At 39.9% G+C, this 24,257-nt stretch overlaps 1 protein-coding gene across 6 annotated transcripts in view; it reads right to left on the bottom strand.

The window, feature by feature from the left end:
- MAP7D3 (MAP7 domain containing 3) overlaps positions 1-14,848 on the bottom strand; it is a 33,530-nt gene extending 18,682 nt beyond the window's left edge. For all 6 annotated transcript variants that reach the window (XM_054717607.1, XM_054717613.1, XM_054717617.1 and 3 more), the window contains exons 1-6: positions 14,711-14,848; positions 10,161-10,259; positions 9,985-10,068; positions 8,709-8,872; positions 4,848-4,962; positions 3,866-3,970 (exon numbers count right to left, since the gene is read on the bottom strand). In XM_054717607.1, coding sequence (XP_054573582.1) covers positions 3,866-3,970; positions 4,848-4,962; positions 8,709-8,872; positions 9,985-10,068; positions 10,161-10,259; positions 14,711-14,771 — 628 coding nt within the window. In that variant the 5' untranslated portion in view covers positions 14,772-14,848. The remainder of the gene's footprint in view (positions 1-3,865; positions 3,971-4,847; positions 4,963-8,708; positions 8,873-9,984; positions 10,069-10,160; positions 10,260-14,710) is intronic.
- Positions 14,849-24,257: the final 9,409 nt, after the last annotated feature.

The following is a 24,257-nucleotide window of genomic DNA, read 5'->3' as shown; positions in this document are numbered from 1 at the left end:
AAAAATAGTTTACTCTTTAAGTTATCTAAAATGAAATAAAATTCTTTAGAAAATTTTAAAATTTAAGAGGGTAAATATCCCATACTACCTGACCACATCAAAGTTCCCAAATTAGGAATACATAACCTTTAATTTTGGTTATAATCTATAACATCTATTACTGAAGTAACTTATATTTCAGTTATAACTAGTATTTTTAAACAAAAATGATCATTAATATAGATGTACAATTTCAGCAACCCAAACCATTCATAGGAAAATAGTCTATTTTGTGTAGACACTTTTCCATTTCACTTGAAGTATTCTGGCTCAGAATATTGAGGAATGTCTGTTTAATAATTTCTCTTTGGGGGACCTGCCAATTAAAGTACATATTGACAATATAGCATAATTTGAAAATTCTTGAATAGATAATATAATTGAACATCAAAGAATCAAAGAGGCATAATTGATTCATTCAGGTAATTAAATCACATGTCCTTTATCATCATACTGCAAGAAATGACAAAATGATATAAATAATTATTATGAGGCAGCAACAAGCATAAGAAAAATAGACTATTTGAATCAGCCAAGATTTAAAACAGGGCTATTTAAAATATTACAGGCTAGCTTATGAACTTCATTTGAATTTGAAATGTTCATCTCTCCAAATTGAAGAGGTTTCACTTAAATTTGAAGGGATTTTATAAATGTAAGCCACTGCCAATATTGATTTTGTTTTCCCTAGAATCATTTTACAACATTCATCATTTCAAGGTGTGCAATATACTGTACCTTTAAACAAGTTATTTCACAAATTATCTTCCACACATACCTTCCTGCATTAAAAACTGGTACAAATCATTTAAAATTTACTTGGAATTGTTCCTTTAGTGAAATTTAACTAATTATTGACTTCAAAATCATCATCTGTCCATTCTCTTTACATGTCTCATTAATATGGCAAGTAGACCAATCAACGAAAGCATAATAGTGTTAGCTCAGTATACTGAAAATGTAATAAATATCTCTGGAGGAAATCTTTGCTAATTCCTCAAAGCAATTAGACAGTGAAACATAGTGCTTATAAAACAAGATACTTTAAAATAAATGTATATAAACCTTCCATTGCAATGGGTGTTATCTAATTTCGCGAAAGGACTGAGTTAGTGAAAAATAAATTAAATTTATTATATGACCAGCAAGGTGCTACAGAAAAATCTTCCCACATTAATTTATGAATGGACCTGGGCTATACACAAAAGTGCTTTGGGAAAGCATACTGAGGGTAACGGTGGTACGAGGATCAACTTTTGTTAGACCAATACAAGAAAAAATGTGATGCACGCAAACTGACAAATGAAAGACCACACAAGCAATCTTTGGAAACTGTATGAGTCCTAAAAGTACAAATAGCATAATTTAAGTATGAACAAAACAAATATCACTGTCAACGTATTAAAACTATAATATGTAGACAAACTGGAAATCTTTCCAACTAAGTTAATCACTGCTACAACTAATTATACTACTTTAAATTAGCTCCAGAATCTTTTTTTGTACTGGAATTTTATAGCAATCACCATTGTTCCAAAAACTGTCAAGGCACCTAATGATACAAAAAAGCACTTTAATTACAATTACAATTACAACTATTTCTCAATTCATAAGGTATATGAAGTATTTCTTCTTGTTAACGGCTAAGTTTGAAGGAATGTTATGGAATGTTTACCATGTTTTTTCCTGCCAAAATCACTTCTATTTTTATCCAGAAAGAAAAAGGACTTTTTAAATTGATGGGTATGCTTGCCTAATCCATTTCAATTATCAGTGAGTAGCACCATGTGTTACAAGCCAGAAATGGTCATTGACACACACTCAGATAGTGATTTTTAAAATAAGGAATACTAATTAAAAGGGCAAACACCAGGAGCAAAGAGTATGCGAAGTATTCATAGTAGATAAATTCATTGGGGTTTTAACTATAAAAGCAGAACAGGAATTACACTTGCTTGTCAACTTTACAAGGTTGTTGTGAACAAATATATATAAAGCAGATCAATTTGTCCACTGCTATATACATTGAGTGGCCAGATTATTATGATCTCTGAACGCATAATAATCTGGCCACTCAGTGTGTATATATATATTAGAAGCTTGATGCATGAATTTGTGCATGGGTGGGGTCCGGCCAGCCTGGCCAGGGGGAGGGGACATGGGCGGTTGGCCGGCCTGCCTGCTGGTCGAACTCCTGGTGGAGGGGACAATTTGCATATTAGCCTTTTATTTTATAGGATATACACTGAGTGGCCAGATTATTATGCGTTCAGAGATCATAATAATCTGGCCACTCAGTGTATATATGCTATTATTTTCCTTAAATGAGGTAATATTCATGAAACTTAATGAAAATTGAATGACTAGTTTAACTAGTCCCTAGAAAAAATTATTTCATTTATAGATTAGAAAGAATATGAATTAATTTTAAAATAAATTATTGTGCCACTTAACAGTGATGACTTTTGGTCAAAACATGTTTCACATTCTCAATGTCACTAATCAGAGAAATGCAAATTAAAACCACAATGAGGTATCATCTCACACCTGTCAGAATGGCTATCATCAATAAATCAACGAACATGTTAGCGAAGATATGGAGAAAAGGGAACGCTAGTACATTGTTGGTGGGAATGCAAACTGGTGCAGCCACTATAGAAAGCAGTATGGAGTTTCCTCAAAAAACTGAAAATAGGACTGCCACTTGATCCAATGATCCTACTTCTAGGAATATATCCTAAGAACCCTAAAACACCAATTAAGGAAGAATATATGCACCCCTATGTTCATAGAAGCACTATTTACAATAGCTAAGATTTAGAAACAGGCCAAGTGCCCACTAACAGATGAATGGATAAAAAAGCTGTGGTACCTCTACATAATGGAATACTATGCAGCTGTAAAAAAAAGGTCTCTTACCCTTTGAGATAGCATGGATGGACCTGGATATTATTATGCTAAGTGAAATAAGCCAGTCAGATAAAGACAAATATCACATGATCTCACTTATTTGAACAAATAATGAACAAAATAAATGAACCAACAAAATAAGTCAAAAGGCATGGAACAGACTGACATAACTCAGGGGAGAGGGGATAATGAGAAAAGATAAACTAAAGAACTTATATACTTATATGCATAGCCCATGGACTCAGAAAATAGTGTGGTGAAGGCCTGGAGTAGGTGGGGACTGGGCAGAGGAGGGCATAAGGGGGAGGGGAAATGGAGGACATCTGTAATACTGTCAATAATAAAATATATATATTTAAAAACAATTTTTTCAAGTAATAAAAAGAAAAACAAAATATGTTTTACCTTAGGCTACCTGAGCCCAACAAACCCTCCTGATATGATTAATACACAAGTCAGCCCAGCTGGCATGGCTCAGTGGTTGTGCATCGACCTATAACCAGGAGGTTGCGGTTAGGTTCCCGATTAGGACACATGCACAGGTTGTGGGCTCGATCCCCAGAGTGGGCATGCAGGAGGCAGCAGATCAATGATTTTCTCTCATCATTGATGTTTCTAGCTCTCTCCTTTGCTCTTTGAAATCAATAAAAATATATATTTTTAAAAATACACAAATCACTAAAAGAATTTATGCTGATATTTATATATTGATTTTATATATACATACATTGATAGTTATATTGATATATTGATGAAAATACAAAATAGTAATGACCTCTATTGTAAAACAATGTGGTAGATTTCTGTAATAAATCTAAATGTGGCACAATCTAAAGAAGTGGTACTATAAAAATACATATAAACAATTGGTTTTGTTGATTTGAAATTCAGTGGAATACATGAAATAACTACTTACTCTTGGCAACAGAATTCTGAAGACCAGGAGATGACAGTGTCATTTGTTTGTGTGATCCAGAAGTATCCTGTTCTAGCTTTTCAGTAGATATAGACCGTTTCTTGACTGAGAAAAGATAGAATTTTTACTGTACTCATATTTTTAAAAAGCATCATTAGCTGAAACAGAATGAGTTCATGATATAGTTCTATGGAGCCTAAACAGGCATTAATTAAGCATACAATGTGAGTCATTCCTTAAAAGCTATGTAATTTAACTTATGTTTTACGAAATTGTGTAGAGTTATGTCACATGTAGGATAATTTACAGTATGTTAATAGTAAACAGGGCAGGACTAGTTTATTTTACAGCATGGATGGCACTGGAGAGCATTATGCTAAGTGAAATAAGCCAGTCAGAGAAAGATAAATACCACATGATCTCACTCATTTGTGGAATATAATGAACAAAATAAACTGATGAACAAAAAAAGATCCAGAGACAGAGAAGCATCGATCAGACCATCAAACCTCAGAGGGAAGGTAGGGGAGGGTGGGGGTAAGTGGGAGAGATCAACCAAAGGACGTGTATGCATGCATGTAAGCCTAACCAATGGACACAGGCACCAGGGGGGTGAGGGCATGATTGGGGATTGGGAGGATAAAGACACATATGTAATATCTTAATCAATAAAGAAAAAAAATTTTAAAAACTATGCATTGGAAAGTGTCAAGCTTATTTATTGTTAATCATTTTATACTAATTGCAAGTTTAACTGGGTAAGATTTTGGATATACTGGATAAAATAAAGTTATAAAAGTTGCACCTATTTCTTTTGCAATCTCACAACACAGGTGAAATACTGTGCATGTCAAAACGTACATGGGGCATTTTCATTTAACATACAAAACTCAAAACCTTGTGGTAAATGCAACCTATATTAATAGACAATATTTAAACATCAGCATGAATGAACTTAAATTTTAATTGTTGTATTAATTACCCGTTTTACTTTCAGAGTTCACTGTCGTAGAGCCTTCCCATGACCATCTTTTTTGACGTTGTTCAATACGATTGCTCCGCTCCAATGTACGAGAGACAACAGCTTTGAATTTCTCCTGTTTAAAACAAATGCAATAGTATGGTAGTTTCCAGAGGGAAGGAGGTGGAGGGCAGTAAAGGGTAAAGGGAGCCAAATATATGGTAACAGATTAATAGTTTGGGTGCTGACACACAATGCAATATACAGATCATGTATCATAGGAATGTACACTTGAAACCTACATGACCCTATTAACCAATGTCACTCCAATAAATTTAATAAACTAAAACATTTTTAAATTAAATAAATGCCAAATTAATTATTAAATGCCAACAATTTTTACATATTCTTTTTAGTGGTTAGTATAATTTTGATTTGTGGGTTATAAAACAATACCATCATCAAATTTTTCTATCAGGAAAATTTTTTTTATATCAGATAAAAGTTAAAAATAGAGACATGTCTTGCCTGTCTGGTGTGGCTCAGTGGATGAGTGTTGACCCATGAACTAAGAGGTCACTGGATCAATTCTTGGTCAGGGCACATGCCCGGGTTGTGGGCTCCATCTCCAGTAGGGGGCGGGCAGGAGGCAGCCAATCTATGTTTCTATCCCTCTATCCCTCTCCCTTCCTTTCTCTCTCTCAAATCAATTAAAAAGAAACTTTTAAAAATAGAGACATGTCTCAGGTATCAATCAATATCAGTGCTTTTACTGAATAATTGGGTTTTAATCTTATAAATCTGAATTGAAGAACTGTGCTTCTCTCTGCTTATATCATTAGGAAATTTAGAACTAAAATTTGTAGCCTATTTCTACCAACTATACAAAGACTGAGGGTCCAATTTTGTGTTTACTAATCATACATTATGTTCTATTATTTTCCCCTCTGCTTGAGGGAATCAAGCATCCATAACCTGGTTGGGGCATGTATTATTTTAAATATACCCACTTATAACATTTCAAATTCTGGTGTTAATTAATCCAGTTTTAAAAAAGATAATAAATGTGTTTGTCTTGAGCTCAACTTCAATTTAAACTTCTCAGGATTACAGCTACACAAATGTCAATGTCACAGGTTAGCAAAACAACTCCATTGCCAGAAATGAGATGGTTTTCTTTACTCAGATTATTTTTCAACCCTGTGCTGTAATATACCAGGGGCTATACTCAGGTGAAAAAAAAATCAACTTCAGGACCAGGTTTTCTATTTTTCCCTGACAACCACTGTTTCTTAGCAACACCATCCTTACAATGTCCCCACCGTTTCTGAGGGCAAAGAGGGTAAACATAACAGGAAAATGGAGAATCGTCCGTATCCTCTGAGAGTAGCAATCACAACTCTCGAAATAAAATTTATTTTAAAAATGCATCTACAGGCAGTATTTTAAAATTATATTTCTACCAGAAAATTGTCCTAAATTACTTGGAAACCCAGACAGTATAATATAGACCAAAAGCAGAAATAAATCTTGTATTAGTTGAACATTACTGATTTCTAAGAATTCTATCCTGCTATTTCCAAATGCATTGATTTCCAAATGAACCTGTGCTCTCAGGTTCCTTCCTGCATCTGTGGCTCAGATATATCTCCCATTACCCCTCCTCAGCACCACAGAGTTTGGGTTTTTCCCCTGATCTGCCAGCAGCCTACTTATAGTGTCCCATGTCCCTGCTCTACTCCCCTACATCAGCTCTCTGGTGTTCTTTTTGCTTTGTCTCGTCTTTCTGTCTCTTTTCCTGCCATGTTTCTGGCTCCCTTTCTGTCTACAGTTTCATTTTGCTGCATTTTCTTCTCTTCTGTGTTATTTCTCTGATTCCTCTTTCTCTAAGACGTTATTTTTTTTTCTCAGTCCCCTGAGACTGCCTCTCTCCTCCAGGGTCCCTCCCCAACTCTGCAGTTTTCTGTTTTACTTTATTTGGTTCTAGGTCTCTACTTAGTTCATATTCATTCTCATTCATTGTCTCTCTCTCCTTTCTCTTTAACAGAGATAAGTAAATTAAGGAGATGTCTCACAGAGAAAAAGGAAGTGAGAGAAATTCTAAACAAGAGTCCATCAAATACTGGAATGTAAAAAAAAAAAAAAAAAAAAACAAAAACAGCATAAGAAACCACATAAAAAGGCCCAGAAAGACAGAGAAAGTGATAGTGGATCATGGGTGGGGAAGAAATTGCACACAAGGACAGTCCTAGAATAAGAAAGATCCACAGATGGAGGTAGGGGCTGGGAGTGAGGCACGTGCAAGAGCAACTGTGTGCACAAGGAAGGAGGAAAAGTGAGCACCAGAAAAAGACACAGAGAAGAAGGCTCATGGGGAAGAAATGGAACCAAAGAAAAAAGAAAAAGAAATGTAAAAATTAGAGCAACAGAAAAAGAGGAATATAAAAATACACATACTGAGAGAACAACAGGCAGAAAAGTGCAAAGATGAGGAGAGAAAAAGAAACTAAAACAAAGAAAAGTGAGGCACTCCAGACAGAGAACCAGAAGACAGATTAAGACTTAGTTGAGGACACTTCAGAATCACTGGAATAAAGAAAAGAGAGTATGCCAGCAAGAAAAAGAATGGTGTCACAGAGAATTTGCTGGATTCAGAAGAGTCAATTTACTCAGACTAAAGTAGTGGAATGACCTACAGAAGAAAAATTTGGTGTCAGAATCATACAGAATGAGACAGGGAGCCAGATGTCCATGTGTAAGTAATAAAAGACAAACTGAGTAAAGAAGGACAGAAAGGAAAAAGAGAGGGCATCACAAAGGCAGTGACTCATGCCAAAGACACTAACAAAGAGTCCAGAAAGGAAAATAGAGCAGTGGGCCACAAAACAACAGACAGAAAGATGGGAATGTGACAAATGAACTAGAGAGGGAGAAGGAGAGGGACACAGAGAGAGTGTGTACACGTAAGAGGGAGTCAGGTGAATGCATAAGAGTAGATTTGGCTGGGACTCAGTCATGCAATTAGAGTTGTAGTTGTAAGAAGTAAGCCCATCAGATGGGGCCTTGTCAGGGAGGGCCATACTGTGGGTCTGTGCATATTAGGAACTGGGCCAACATTGAAAACTTTCTGGTAGGAGAGAAAGCCTCTCAGAGTAAACCCCAGGCCACAGGCACCCCGTGTGTCATGTTCTGAAGGTGGACAGGGTTCTTCTCCTGGATCTGCAAGGCTCCTCTTTACCTAGGCCAGTGGGTCTCAATTCCCGGGTCTGATTGGGACAGGGGCAAGAGTCTCTAATATTGATGGGAAGAAATGAAGACATAGGATTGGTTCCCTTCCCACAGGTTGAACCAGTAAAGGCAGAGACAGGCTTTAAAAAAAAGTATTCCAGCCCTAACCAGTTTGGCTCAGTGGATAGAGCATCAGCCTGCGGACTCAAGGGTCCCAGGTTTGATTCCGGGCAAGGGCATGTACCTTGGTTGCAGGCACATACCCAGTGGGGAGTGTGCAGGAAGCAGCTGATCAATGTTTCTAACTCTCTATCCCTCTCCCTTCCTCTCTGTAAAAAATCAATAAAATATATTTTTTAAAAAAAGGTATTCCACCCAGTCAGTGTAGCTCAGTGGTTGAGCACTGACCTATGAACCAGGAGGTCGCAGTTAGATTCCTGCCCAGGTTGCCAGCTTGATCCCTAGTGGGGGGGGGGGGGCGTGCAGGAGACAGCTGATCAATGATTCTTTCTCATCACTGACGTTTGTATCTCTCTCTCTCTCTCTCCCTCTCCCTTACTCTCTTAAATCAATAAAAATTATTTTTTCAAAAAAGTATTCCAGACCCAGGTAACACAGTATATCATCTGATTAACAGGCTAGAAAAATATGTACCCTTTCTTCCTGTAATTTTTGTTTTCTTTTTTCTTCAGCGGATATTCTTCGCTGTTCATCTTTCTGTTTTTGTTCTCGCAGCTTTCGTTGTTTTTCTTCCATCTGTTTTTCATACTGGATCTTGGACTTTCTTTCTTTTTCAAGTAGTTGTATTTCTTTTGTAGCTGAAATATTCCAAATACAAGGTATAAGATTCAGAAAATATTAGTTTTCCACATAACACACCAAGGAGAAAGTTAATATATCTCATTCTCTTCCTTAAAAATAACAACATGATGGGGGGATGAGGACAAATATGTAATACCTCAATCAATAAAGAAATTAAAATAAAAAAATAACAACATGCACTAATAAACATTTATTGTATAAGTGTGGCCACCAAACAAAAATTCCAAAGAACTAAATTAGCTTAGATGACTCTCATCCTGTCTAAACCCAAATTCCAAATTAAAGAAATGTAGTTTCATACATTTGACGTTTCTGCTGATTTGAGCTAAAGTTAAGCATTAAAACAATAATTTTTAAAAAAACACATGGCCAGAATGGATTTTTTTTCCATTCAACTAGGGAACTTCTTTTAAAAGTCTCATCTATACAGGCCATATTAAGCATGCCAATCATGGCCTTTGTCACATACTACATTTTGATGTTTTCCTATATTCAATTTTCCTTAGTTTAAGCATGGAGAGCATCTAGCAGTTTAAAATAGTCTCTGGCTTAGAACTAGGAAGAAATAGTTCCTTATCAAAATAGTGGTAATTGATATTCTATTTGAATAAAGTTGGGCAATAATACTGTTAGTGGATTTGTAAGACCAGAGGAGAAAAATACACAGTTGAAAAAGCATTTTTCCAAGGTGTAAAAAGATTACGCTTTTAGATCTCAATTGATCCACAGTAACACTTGAGAAGCATAGCAATCAGTGAAAGATTCTATGTTAGGATTCTTAGCAATTTCATTTTCATGTTTAGTATTATTTTACTGAAATCCCATTCTGCTGTTTCTAAAAATGTTTAAGAGATATTCATACCTTAGTTTTCAGAAAATTAAAGCTAACAGAAATTACTACTTCAAAAATTAAACAACCAGTTAAATTTTTTTCATGGGCCTTCTTTATCTGATTTACTACAAACATTTAACCCAATATAATACATACTATAAAAAGTAAGATCTATCATATAATCAGACTAGGAAAAGTAAGGAAAAACCAATTTGGAAATATATAACCTTCATATAAAATTCATTCATTGGATTTTTTTAAAAGTCTAAAATATACCATCTTGTTGTCGTCTTCTTTCTTCTCTGCGCTCCTTGGCTAATTTTTGTTTTATATCATTTTTAAGTACAGATCCATCTATCACTAAAAAAAAAGAATATAGTTAGATTTTAATAGGACATCAAATTTTAATGATATGACACGTAACATCTTCCAAAGCATTCTAGGAATTATACCTGGTTTAAATGCTGATCTTGTATTTGAGGATTGGGGTGGAAGGGAGCTAAATCCACTCTGATTGCGTCTTTCTTGAGCCATGGCATGAGCGGCAGCAACTAAAATACAGGGAGATAAAGAAAAGGAATCACATATTAAGATTACAAACAGCTAATACAGGGGGCTGCAAAGCACAGCCAATTGTGTCTTTGATGATGAAATATAGCATTATCTTCCATAAGGGGAAGTCATGGCGGGTTAATCTAAGTCAACAACAAAGACATACTGAGTTCATGATGTTCAACAATAATTTCACAAAAAATTTAAAAAGTGTGTGCTGTGGATGTGACAGCATAACTGTGACATAAAGAGAGTTGTTAGTGGAAGTAGCAGGACAAGTTTGTGGATGAATAGTAGCTAGTGATTAATAGCTTTCAAAATGCATCAGACAAGACACTCTGCCAAGAACTAGAAAAACTGAGCTGGCAAGGAATTGGAAAAAATGTTTCGCCATAACCTGGGACTTTAGAAAGCATTTGGAGTTTATGGATATTAATTTGGAAGCAAAAGTGTCAACAGTGATATCCTCAGAGATTGGCCCAATATTAAGGAGTACATTTATAAATGACCTAGAGCAGGGGCTTTCTACACTGGCTGCAGCCACCTAAACTGCTTTAAAATAATTAGCAATGCCTGCCCCTCCCAGCCTCCACTCTCTAGGGGGTAGGACCCAGGCCTTTACAGTTGCAAAAAGCTCTATTCTGATGCATAGTGATGGTGGTGAACCACTCAAGGAATTTCCAGTGATGGTATTATTCTAGGTAGAAAAATGTCAAGCAAATAAATGTAAATTATACAATACAAATTTACATATGTCTTGTGTAAACAGGTAGAAAATTGAGAAATAAACTTCAATAAGAGGTATGGGGGTGGGTGGAAAAAGTGAAGAGGAATATAGTCAATAACAATGTGATAAGTTTATAGGGTGACACATGATTACTAGTGTTAGTGTGGTGATCCCATTGTAAAGGTATGTAAATATCAAATCACTATATTGTACACCTGAAACTAATATAATATTGCATACCAACTATTTTTAATTTCAAAAATAAATAAAACTTCAATAGGAGTATAAGGGGAGCACAATTTGAGGGAAAGTAAGAAAAACTACAATTCTAGCGTGATACACATATAATTTATTATAAAGGATTTCCTGAAACCTTTAATTCCATATATGGCTGTTTCTAAAATGCCCACAATACTGGGCATCTTCAGGAAGGATCTGTAGAACAACAATGAAAATTATTTTCTACCTTTGAATGAAAGCATAAGAAATATACTGCATACAACTCTCATTTCTATATATCAAGGAAAATATAACAGCTGAAGATGGGCAATGAAAATAATTAAGGGAACAGAGGTGCTGTCCTTGTACTCATAGAACGAACGGACTCTGAGATGTTAGTTGCCCCTGAAGAAAGATATCTGGGAGTCATTTTACAGAGTAACCTTGAAAAGTGACATCATAATGACTGCCATAGGGATCACCATTTCAAAAGGGAAAAAGGATTTTTTTTACCCCAGAGACCTAACAGCTCAGATAAAACATGACCTAGCTAAATTTGAAAATTAGACTCTTCTCACCTTCCTTAATAATTCAACTACTGGCAATTTTGTAGACCACAATTACCCTTTGAATTTGAGTACTAGTGTATTAAAAAAAATTCTTAAATAGTCTAAAAATTAATCCCTCTATATACCCCCTCCAGCTCCCAACATTTCTATGTGTGCACTGAGAAAACAAGTAGTTTTTGCATATTCGGTTTTCTTAAAAAGTCCCAAGGAAACTCCGTATTTTGTACATTTTGAGAGAAATTGTCCTTTTGGTCAGCTAAATTGTTCCAAAATATGGACTTTCCTTGTACATTTTAAGAGAAACTGTCCTTTTGGTCAGCTAAATTGTGCCAAAATATGGACTTTCCTTGGGATTTCTAAGAAAACTGAATGTGCAAAAACTACTTGTTTTCTCTGTGCACACATAGAAATGTTGGGAGTTGGAGGGGGTTATACAGGGATTAATTAAACAGAAGTAACCTTAGAATTAGCTATGGTGGGAATAATGAACAAAATCATATAAAGGTTAATGTGGTAATAACATCAAATATGATGTTTAGATCTTTATATCCAAATTCCTACTGGCAATAAATATATTCACCAAAAGGCAAATAAAGGATTAACCTTTTTTAAAAAAGAAAGCACTATTATGCTGGGGCTAAGACAGGACTACATTTAAAGAAAAAAGTGTAAAAGACATTACAAGAAGAAAACCAATCTCCTTCTGGGAAAACTTACAATCAATCATGCTATCTAGCCCAATATAAGCCTCAGAATTAAATGAGAAAAAAAACAGGTGCCACTAGGATGCTTAAGTTAAAGAATGCTTACACTTACTAGGTTTTTAAAAGATGCCCATTGAGATTCTGAAGGCCCCTTTGGACATAAAACATTTTAGCTCATTACTGACTTCATGTAGAAAATTTCTGCTTCTCTCTGGCCCTCTTCCTCAACACACACACACACACACACACACACACACACACACACACACACACAATCTGTGTCACTAGAGTTCTGCTCCATTAGGGCAAACTAAATGCAAGAAAGAACACACATGACTGGTAAAGATGGTCAACTTCCTAAGACTGCACACAAGCACAATCAACCCCAAATGCTAAATCCCATGAGATGTCAATGATATGCATCCCCATACTTATTCAGCAATTCTATACTGTCTGCCACAGAGGTTGCTCTTGAATCCCGCTCAGAATTCAACATAAAATCTGTAGCCCTGCTTGCCTATGACCTTTCCTCCCCATGATCCTTTCTTCTGTACTCATCAGAAATATTAGATCACAAAAACTACTATTTTTATTAGGTAGGAAAGGGCATAGATTGCAAAAAAATGATTGAACAGGGTTTTTATTGTTATAAAAGGGATATGGTTGTGGCAGAGAACCATACTATGATACTAACTGGTACAGATGAATAGACTTGGTGCTAGTCACTGTTATTTGGACAACAGAATAAAAAGAAGCAACTGCTACAAAGTGCCAAAACATTTCATTGACTCTGTCCCCATCAGGAAATGCTGAGACCAGGAAGGCAGTTCTGGTTTAGCATGTGATGCTTTCAAATTTCTAACATAAAACGGGCAGCAAGGATATTGGTCAACTAAGGTTCTGTGTTAAGCCTGTTTTGCATGGCTTTTGTAAGTTTTTCGTTTGAAATACTGTCAATTCAAACAACTGTCCTATACGAGATTTTCAAATACTTTTCAAAGTTCAATATACAAATGTTTTGGGGGATTATCCGGAATGCTGGTTAATTTAAATCAATGATATAAAGCAATGTCAGAGAGTTTTAGGTGTCCTTAAGCAATAAAACAAATGTGAATTTATTGCAAACTCTCTAGAGACGGAAAAGAGTTTTCTCCCGATGGAAAGTGTATTTGCTTCTGACACATTCTTTGGGGAGTTCATTCAAAGCGTTCTGAAGTAACATAAATCTAAATTAATTTTTCAATTGCAAATGAAAAAAAAAACCTCCCTATGGATTTCAGTAAAAAACCAGTAAGACAGTTTTATTCCAGCTCATACAGTAGGAAACCAGCCTGAGAACTGGCGAAAAGCAACCTGCTACACTCAAGAAATACTATCTCCCTCAGGTAGTGAAACAGTCTCGTGGGCTAAGAAATGGGCAACCAAATTTTGCAAAATTAACGATCTTGGGGAGAAAAACTTTTTGGCATTGGGATAAGTTTAGGAGAAGTACCCAATCAGTTCAGGGGTCTGCAAGATGTCCCAGGAAAGGTGACATCTTGGCGGAGTCCTGTGAAACAGGAGGTAGAGAGAGCCAAGTTTCACCCCAACTTAGGCTCCCTCTCCATCCGACCTTGACCAGGAGGGTGCCAGAGGTAAGCTTTTGGAGAGGCGTGGATTGCGACCGTGGGAAAGAATCAGAGCGCGAGCGCCCTGGGCAGAAGGAAAACTCCAACCACTGATGCCTGGAAGGGCTGCGCCCGGCCGCGGAGGCGGTCCCGGTGCACGGGGTCCTTCGGTCGCTCGCGCATCCTCAGCAGCCCAGCGTTCGTTCCGCCGGTTGCTGGGGCGCACGCCTCCCCCCCCCCCCCCCCCCCCCCACTCCCCACATCACCACCAACAGGCTGGGCTCAGGAATGTCCGCGGAGTCCGGGTTTCCAGGCCACCCCCCGCCCCGCAGCGCCCAATACTTCCGTCGCGCCCCGCTCCCTGGGTTCGGCCGTTGGCGGCGCTGGCCCGCAGTTTCCCCATCCGTCCCGGTCCCATCACAACTCCCCGTCCCGTTCCAGAGGACTCCTGCGGGGATAAGGACGGGACCGGCCAGCGAGAGGCGACTCCAGGGTAAAGTTTTCTGGCACCCACCGCTCAGCTCCAACGGTCTCCGGGCCGCGGGAACCCCGCCTCCCGCGCAGCCCGAGCCCCCGCACCCCCTCCCTCCCCCCGCCCCGAGGAAGCCGCCGCCGCCCGCTCACCCATGCGTTCCCGCATCCCCCTCAAGGATGTTCCGCCGCCAGTGGCGGCGCGTTCCGCCATCTTCCAGCAATTGATCCCTGAGCCTCTACTGTCGCTGTCGCCACAGTGCGCAGGCTCCCGGCGCGGCCACCGCTCAGGTCGGGATTCCGCCGCCAGAAGGCGTGGCGGGGCGGCTCCGCCCCCGCCCCGCCCGCCTGGGACCCCCTAAGTGGGCAGCGCTGCTTTCCACCCACCACGTGGTGACCGGCTTTGCGGAGACCACCTAGTCTAACGAAACCCTCCGGTGTGTTCCGAGCTCTCCCACCCCCATTGTCGGGGCCAGCCAGTCAGCAAGCGGCTTGGCCATCCAACATTCCTTTTCCCCTTTCGTCACGTCTACCTGGCAATGCAGTAATATTCCTTCCTTCCTTCATTCGTTCACTTAGGGAGCTTGTACTGATTATCTCCCGGATGCGCTTGTATCACGAGTTTGCTAGTCTTTGGAACACTACACAAAGAAAGGCCCAATTTGGAGGAAGAGGCTCAGGGAGAGGTTGGAAGGGAAACAGGTTTCTATGGGGTGCTAGGGGGCCGATCATGAGCAGAGACGTTCTTAAATTGTTGCAAAATGAATTATGACACTGTTAGATCTCGAAGTTGTGACTACAGGGTGCTTATGGGTCTTTTAAGTGAAGGAGAGTACTCACTGGCATTCATCCAGATATTGGAGGAGGCCCTTGGAGTTGGCAGAATGTTTTTCCCACCCACAAGGAAAAACTTCCTTGGCTGGATGTGCCTTTGAAAATACGTCACTTTCATGGGTGCTGCCTGTGCAAAGTGGAGTCACCCCCTTTATTAGTATGATGTGGCACATGGTTTTAAGGAGCCGTTTATCGAAAGGGTAGGAAACTCCCAAATGGGGCAGGAGACTCCCAATGGGGCAGGAGAGCACTTGTGAGATAAACACATATGAGCCCACTGTGTCTCAAAATTACATAGGAGCTGTATAATATGGGAGAACTTAACAACAGCAAACACTGACTCTTACTATGTACCAGGTTCTGTTCTAACTGCATTGCATTTAATAATTCATGTAATCCCCTACTATCCTCTTAGGTAGGTACCATTACCACTCCATTTTATGGATAAAAAAAAACTAAAGCAGAGAGAGGTTAAATAATTTTCCAGAGTCACACAATTATAAGTAAGGGAAGTAGAATTTGAACTCAAAATGTCTGAACACAGTATCCATAAGCTTAGCCTTGTGCCATGCTCTTTCATGAGATTTCAGATATATGGTATGTGATTCATAAATGATGAGTACCCAGAATACATAAAGATCTAAAAACACATAAGTAAAAGACAACCTCCAAAAAGTGAGTAGAAAACATACACAGGCCCTTTACAGGAGAGAAAACACAAAATGGTCAATTGACATAAGACACTCAAGCTCTTTAGCAGTCCAGAGAATACAAAGGAAAACCCCAAGGTATCTTCTTAAACCTACAGATTTGGCAAAAATTAAAGAGCAGGCAATAAATAAGTGTTGGTGAGGCTATAGATTAATACTAGTAGGGGGGAAAGTTTGTAATTATAGCAAAACCCCTGCTCCTATGCATATACAGAGAACAATGCTTTGCCTGACCTACATGTTTATTAATATGGCACACATGTGATTAGGGTGCCAGCAAAGCATATGTTCTGTACACACACACACACACACACACACACACACACACACAAACACACACACACACAAATTCAGCTTTGATGAATTTATCTGGAACTTCACAAATAAAAAACCTAGAAAAATGCAACATCACCTTTGGAGTTTCTTGCAAAAATATTGAAAATGTTGAACCCATTCAGACAAATACAAGACACGGTGGCATTTTCTACAAAACACTTGGCCTGGATGCTTCAAAATGTTAATGTCATGAAAGATTAAAAACAGACACCCAGGAAGTGATCCAGATCACAGGAAGAGACCAAGTGTAATACAGTATATGATCATTGATTAAAACCTAGATTAAAACAAAATCTGGGGCACTTATAATGGAGACAATTGGGGAAATTTGAATAAACTGTATATTAGATGATCTTATTGTATCAAATTTCTTGGGTGTAAAAATGATACTGTGGTCATCTAGGAAAATGCCCTTTTTCTTAAGAAATAAATACTGAAGAATTTAAGGGTAAAACATCATAATGTCTGAAACATTAAGTAGTTTAAAGGAAAAAACAAACAAACAGCAACCCACAGGTTGAGAACCGCTAGCAGGGTCGCCTAAGACCATCAGAAAACACAGATATTTACATTACGAGTCATAACAGTAGCAAAATTACAGTTATGAAGTAGCAACGAAAATAATTTTATGGTTGGGGGTCACCACAACATGAGGAACTGTATTAAAGGGTCACGGCATTAGAAAGATTGAGAACCACTGCTCTAGATGGTTACAAAAATGTTGATTTTACTAGTCTTTCAAGTCTTCTGTAGGCTTGAAATTTTTCAAAATAAGAAGTTGGAGAATTTTCATTTAAATCTAGAAATTTTGTCTTCAGTTTACTTGTACATACCACCACTTTGAAAAATGAAATCTGATTTGGAATTGCATATGGAGTCACCCTTCATATTGTTTTCAGTATTTAAAGCCTCTAAAGGCTCTAATCCTACCCAGGTGGGGGTGGGGAGCAGGGGTGGTGTCTACAAAAACAAAACAAATACAGGCAGCATATGCTGGGAGCTGGGTGAGGAATTAAAATGTGTTCTAAGAACTCAGCAGGATGAGAAATCATTCCTAGTTGGGGTGATCAGGGAAGCCTTCATGGAAGAATTGGCACTTGTTCTGAACCTGAGGCCCAAAAGAAAGCAAGCTCTCCTCAATTCCAGCCTTGATAGCCAAGTGAAGAGATGGGCCCATCTGAGGCCAGATATTCCCATTTTTCAAAATAAGCTGAAAATCTGGATTTTAATGTTAAATCTCTCTCTTTTTTAAATGACAACATTAAAAGTTTTGCAAAAACACGATGCAGGGCAAACAAAAATGATCAAAATATCTAATCAGTGTTCAAGTTTCCCAAGTGTCTCAATTTTTGTGTTTGAATAAAAATCCAAACAAGGTCGCCATATGACATTAATTGATATGCTTTTTAAGTGTCTTTTAATCTATAGATAAACCCTGGTTTCTCTCTAACATCTCTGATAGATAGATCACTGTGAAGTTTAGCACTCATTCATTCATTCAGTAGGTAAGTCATTCAATGTAATTTTTACTGACCACCCACTCTGTGCCCAGCAGATTGGGGAGAAAGAGATAGGGAAGGAGCCCTGTCCTCCATTGATTCTAAGTAAATCCCTTAGGCAGATGTTTCCTTGGAGTTAGAACAACTCTCTAAGGAGCTCCCTTGAGATTGTCTGTACATTTCTCAGAAAAATATTGGAACTGAAGGCTGCCAGTTTGGGGAGAGTGAATCTATACCGGAGCCAACTGAGACTCAGAGCTGGGAAAGAACCCAGGCGGCTCCTCCTTCTCCTTCCTTATTTGGACAAAAAAGAACTGGAATCTTCATTTTTTTCCTTCTCATTTGGCTTCCCCTCCCCCCCCCGCCCCCCTTAAACCTGACACCAGCAGGAAAAATATTCAGAAATCACAATCATAATAGTTCTAGGAACTTTCAGGGTTTTTTTTCTATTAGATGTGTTTAAAAATTAAATTCACATGTAATAAACACTTCGTGGACTTACCAAGTCTAACAAATTTGCATTTAAACTGCCACCACCACAGCACTGTACTAGAATTTTTTGTTTTTATAAATTTATCTTTTTTGTCGAGAGTATTACAGATGTCCTCCGTTTTCCCTCACTGCTCCCCTCCACCCAGTTCCCGCCCCACCCCAGGACTTCACACACTATTGTCTGTGTCCATGGGCTATGCATATATGCATATAAATTCTTTGGTTAATCTCTTCCTGTCCCCTCTTTCCTCTCCTCCCTTCCCCCCTCCTCCCTTCCCTTTGAGATTTGATTGTCAATGCTTCTATGCCTCTGGACCTATTTTGTTCATCAATTTATTTTGTTTATTAAATTCCACATATAAGTGAGATCATGTGATACTTGTCTTTCTCTCACTGGCTTAGTTCACTTAGATTACACTCTCCAAGTTCTTCCATGCTGTCTCAAAGGGTACTATGAGTTTTAAGCATCACAGCCTTGAGCTTAAAGGATCTTCCTCTCCATCCTGAACTATTTGTCAGATTAATCCATCAAGCACACAGTGGACACAGGGCTCTGGTTTTTCGTTCCTCCTCTCATTTCTGACTTTTGCCTTGCTTCTATTGCAACATAGCTGTGATACAGGGGGAAGAGCGATGTTTCATTTTGGACTCATCTCTTGCCAAATCTACTCACATTCTCCATTCTTTTCCTGAATCTGCACTTTTCTTCTTTCCTAAGTTACATGCTTACCTGAGTCTCTGCTCATTTCTCGATTGGTTGATGGTAGACTTCCCAAATCCCCCACTGCAGCATCATGCACTCCACTCTACCCTCCACCCTCACCCCTTACTATCTTCTATGACCCTTCAGTACTCCTTGCTTCCCTTCACCCTCCCATTTGCATGGAGGACCAGAGTGACCTTGCTTTCTGTACCCTATCCTTTCAGGGAGCCCCCGTTCTTTCCTGGGGTGTTTGGGGGATGATTCTCATGGCCTGAGCTCACCAGGGTGTGTGCAGTGAGCTTCTGAGGAGTGGAAGAAGAGGCTATCACTCCCAGTTTGGAGGGTATTTCCGTCCAAATTGTAATTTCAGACAAACCCCAGAGGGTGTGATGGGAGCCATGGTGATCTGCTTGGAGCAGTGCGTGACTCTTGGATACTTATGGGTAGATAGTAAGAGCTGTCATTTGTCCAGTGCCTACTCAATGGCAGGCACAGTGCTAAAGATTTTACACAGATCACTTCACATAATCCTCACCACAACTTTATAAGGGATCATCTATTATCATCTCATGTTAAGGATGTGGAAACAAGCACATGGAGGGAAACTAACCTGTCTCAGTTTAGCAAAGCTAGGAAGTGACAGAGCCAGGATGCAAGCCCATGCATATCTAGTACTCCTTCTATCTTGTCCCCAGATTTAACAGGTGCTGAACCCTAGTCCACTCTGAATTCCTAACCCATGTCTTCCTCTTCTTAATTGATCCAATCTCCACACTGAGGCTACTGAGCCTTTTCATACTTGCACTTTCTATAATTGGTAAGGTCTTCCTACAACTACATCTAACCCAAGGATCCATAAAGCTGTCTCTTAAGCCTTTAATATAATTGACTCAAATGATTCAATAAGAAACCATTGAGCCCTAGCTGGTTTGGCTAAATGGATAGAGTGTCCGCCTGTGGACTGAAGGGTCCTAGGTTTGATTCTGGCCAAGGGCACATGCCTGGGTTGGAGGCTCGATCCCCAGTAGGGGGTGTGCAGGAGGCAACTGATCAATGATTCTCTCTCATCATTAATGTTTCTATCTCTCCTTCTCCCTTCCTCTCTGAAATCAATAAAAATGCATATTAAAAAATAAACCATTGAAATGTGCATTTAACCTATGTCTTGCAATGGAGATAAATGTGACTTCGCTTAAGCAGCCTTCCTTCGAGAGAGGCTCAGCAGAGTCAATTAGTGCTGAGTACTAGGGACTGCCTTCAAAATGCATGTGTATGGAAAAATGTGCCACTGCTATTGCACTGTTTATTCTGCAATGAATAATTATGAATGAATGAGGGAGAATAGTAGAAACATCCAAATTACTGAAGGAAGAAGAAATGAAAATATTTTGCATGGCTACCGGATTGTTGAAAAGATCTAGACAATAAACAGGGCAAGAAAATGTCCTCATTTTGTTTTCCCCTTGATTTCAAATAAAGTAGAGCAAACATGGACTGTGCCTTCTCATTCTAAATACATGCTTGCAATATACAGGAAGTCTCAGAGGGTGCCAAAAAGCATAAAACACCAAGGAATGCCCTTTAAAGACACTTTGAAATTTCTAATAAACTTAACAATTGGTAAAATCCAGATGGGAGAAAATGAGAATAAGCATCTGGATGGTTTGTTAAAACACAGATTGCTGAGGCCCATTCCCAGAGTTTCTGATTCTCTAAGTGGTATTAATTTTATGACATGCCTCTAAGGAAATGTCTAGTGTGATGTCAATTACAGCTAAGTACTTAATATAACATTTCATTTTGCTGATGATAAATATTAAAAATTCTAATATAGATGGAGTGTCTTGTACATCCTGAGAATTACCTTTTTTTTTACTAAGGGCAGGCAGATGCTTTGCCCTTGGTGTTGCTAGTGAGCATTACATAAGGGAAGGGCCATCACATACAGGGAATTGCCTGAGGAGGTTTTAGGGAGAGAGAGATAGAAACATCAGTGATAAGAGAGAATCATTGATTGGCTGCCTCCTGCACACCCCCTACTGGGGATCGAGCCTGCAACCCGGGCATGTGCCCTTGGCTGGAATCGAACCTGGGACCCTTCAGTCTGCAGACCAACGCTCTATTCACTGAGTCAAACTGGCTAGGGCCTGAGGAGGTTTTTTACAACAATTTCCTGCAACAGAGTCTGATACAACACACTACAAACATGGTTTTCCTTCCCTTACCCCCACTATGTGTGTGTGTGCGCGCGCGCGCGCGCGCACACACACACACACACACACACACACGACAGTGCATGCTCATTCACACCTACATTTTAAAAGGAGCTAGTTAGCCCAGCCGGTGTGGCTTATTGGTTGAACGTCCACCTATGAACCAGGAGTTCAAGGTTCAATTCCTAGTCATGGCACATGCCCGGGTTGTGGTGATCTCCAGTAGGGGGCGTGCAGGAGGCAGCCGATCAATGGATTCTCCCTTATCATTGATGTTTCCATCTTTCTCTCCCTCTCCCTTCCTCTCTCTGAAATCAATAAAAATATATATAAAAACACAAAAATAAAAAATAAATAAATAAATAAAAGGAGCTAGTTAGGTGGATGAGGGGACAGTAGAGACATTTAGATCACACACAGGAAGTGAAATGCAGAAGAAACCTTTCTCCTCCTGCCCCAAGAGAGCTGTTTCCCAGGAAACTCTGGTCAGATTTAGGGCAGACCACTGCCCCTTGACCCACTATACTCAGGCTCTAGTTTATCATACTGCAAACTCAGATGCCTCTGCAGCACAGGGAATAAATAGTTTGTTGCTTTGGGTTTTGATCTAGATGTTTGAAAGTTGTGCAGATGGAAGGAATCTCATCTATATTTATATACTGCTAGAGGCCCGGTGCATGAAATTCATGCACGGGGTGTGTGTCCCTCAGCCCAGCCTGCACTCACTCCAATCTGGGACCCCTCGAGGGATGTCTGACTGTCCGTTTAGGCCAGTGAGATCGGGCCTAAACGGGCAGTCGGACATCCCTCTCACAATCCAGGACTGCTGGCTCCCAACCGCCCACCTGCCTGCCAGCCTGCCTGATTGCCCCTAACCGCTTCTGCCTGCCAGTCTGATCACCCCCTAACCACTCCCTTGCCAGCCTGATTGCTCCTAACTGCCCTCCACTGCCAGCCTGGTCACCCCTAACTGCCCTCCCCTGGTGGCCTGGTCACCCCCAACTGCCCTCCCTTGCAGGCCTGGTCCCCCCCCCCAACTGCCCTCCCCTGCAGGCCTGGTCCCCTCCAACCGCCCTCCCCTGCAGGCCTGGTTTCCCCCAACTGCCCTCCCCTGCTGGCCTGGTCCCCTCCAACTGCCCTCCCCTGAAGTCCTGGTTCACCCCAACTGCTCTCCCCTGCTGGCCTGGTTCCCCCCAACTGCCCTCCCCTGCAGGCCTGGTCCCCCTCAACTGCCCTACCCTGCCTGCCTGGTCACCCCTAACTGCCCTCCCCTGCCACCTGGTCACCTCTAACTGTCCTCCTCTGCTGGCCTGGGCACCCCTGACTGCCCTCCCCTGCTGGCCTGATTGCCCCTGATTGCCCTCCCTTGCAGGCCTGGTCCCCCTCAACTGCCCTCCCATGCAGCCCTGGTCACCCCTAACTGCCCTCCCCTGCTGCCTAGTCACACCTAACTTCTCTCTTGTGTCCATATGGGGGTGGCCATCTTTGACCACATGGGGGGCCACCATCTTCTGTGTTGGAGTGATGGTCAATTTTCATATTACTCTTTTATTAGATAGGATACTGCACTTCATTAATCAAGTTCTATCAGGGACTATATGATGTTCTAAAAGTCTTGGGTCTTTAAGATTTTGAGACTCAAACTAAAACTGTTCATACTGGTTAAAAATATCTGTCCTTGCCCTCCCTGGCCGGTGGCTCAGTTGGTTGAAGCATCATCCCAAACACTGAAAGGTCTCCAGTTGGATTTCTAGTCAGGGTACATACCCAAATTTTGGGTTCAATCCATGGTAAGGCGCTGATGGGGAGGCAACTGATTCATGTTTCTCTCTCTTGAATCAATGTTTCTCTTTCTCTCTCTCTCTCTCCCGTCTTCTCTGAAATCAATAAAAATAATATCCTCAGGTGAGGATTAAAAAAAAATGTCCTTACTGGGGCTTTTCTTGGTAATTTTCCCTTGCCAAACTCAATTGTTTGTCAATGGGCAATACAGTGTGTAGTCGAAAAACTGCACTGTAAAACTCATTGTTTCTTCGTGGCCAGCTCATAGATATATTTAGATAATGTGTATTTTGAGTGGAAAAAAAGGCTCAAGTGAACAAAGAGACCTGTATGCATACTTCTTGTGGCATGTGAGTCTATCAGAATGCATACATGGGCAGCGAAGGGCCAAATAAGTTTCAGCCTATAAGTTCTCATCATGTCTGCATGCATCTGGGGTGAAGGACTCACCAACACAGAACAAACTTCTAAGGGTCCAGTTAGCCACGCAGACAACCCTTCCAGGCCCCCAAGGAAAGTTTTCAGAGAAGACTCTTGGAATGGATTGGGAGGAAAAGAGAAAAAGGACAGTATATCCCTGTGGCCAGTGGGTAAACCGACCATATTTCTCTATTCATATGAAAGACACATACTTTGACTTTGCTTTTCTTTAGTTTCTAGATATTACTATTAAGGACAGATCACAGAATGAGAAAACTAGGAAGAACCATCAGAGCCACTTGGTTTAGTTCTCTCATTTTCCCCTGAAGCTCAGAGAGAGGTGTTGTCTCAAGGTCCTACAGCTGGAACCCAGGTCTCCTGACAACCTATTGAATACTCTTTTCTCTACACATATGACACATGTGTGAAAGGCTGTCCAAACAATCTTTTGGAGGAAGAAAAAATAAGGAAGAATTGCTGATCCAGTGCTAGGAACCATTACGTAATCCAGCTAGAATTTGACCTATATCCTCCCAATGAAACAGAAACAGAGATGGAAGGGAAATAGGAGATACCACTAAATTGGGAAAGGCGCACTTGAATGTTTAACAACAGTTACTTTTGTGAAGGCTCCAATTAGTTGGCCCCTACCTGCTGCTTCAGCTCCATTTCCCTCTATTTCCTCCCAGGAACCCTTTTTTTGCATCAGCA

Source organism: Eptesicus fuscus, chromosome 1 (genome assembly GCF_027574615.1).
Source record: "Eptesicus fuscus isolate TK198812 chromosome 1, DD_ASM_mEF_20220401, whole genome shotgun sequence".
Lineage (NCBI taxonomy): Eukaryota > Metazoa > Chordata > Mammalia > Chiroptera > Vespertilionidae > Eptesicus > Eptesicus fuscus.
This window is presented reverse-complemented; position numbering and strand designations above follow the sequence as displayed.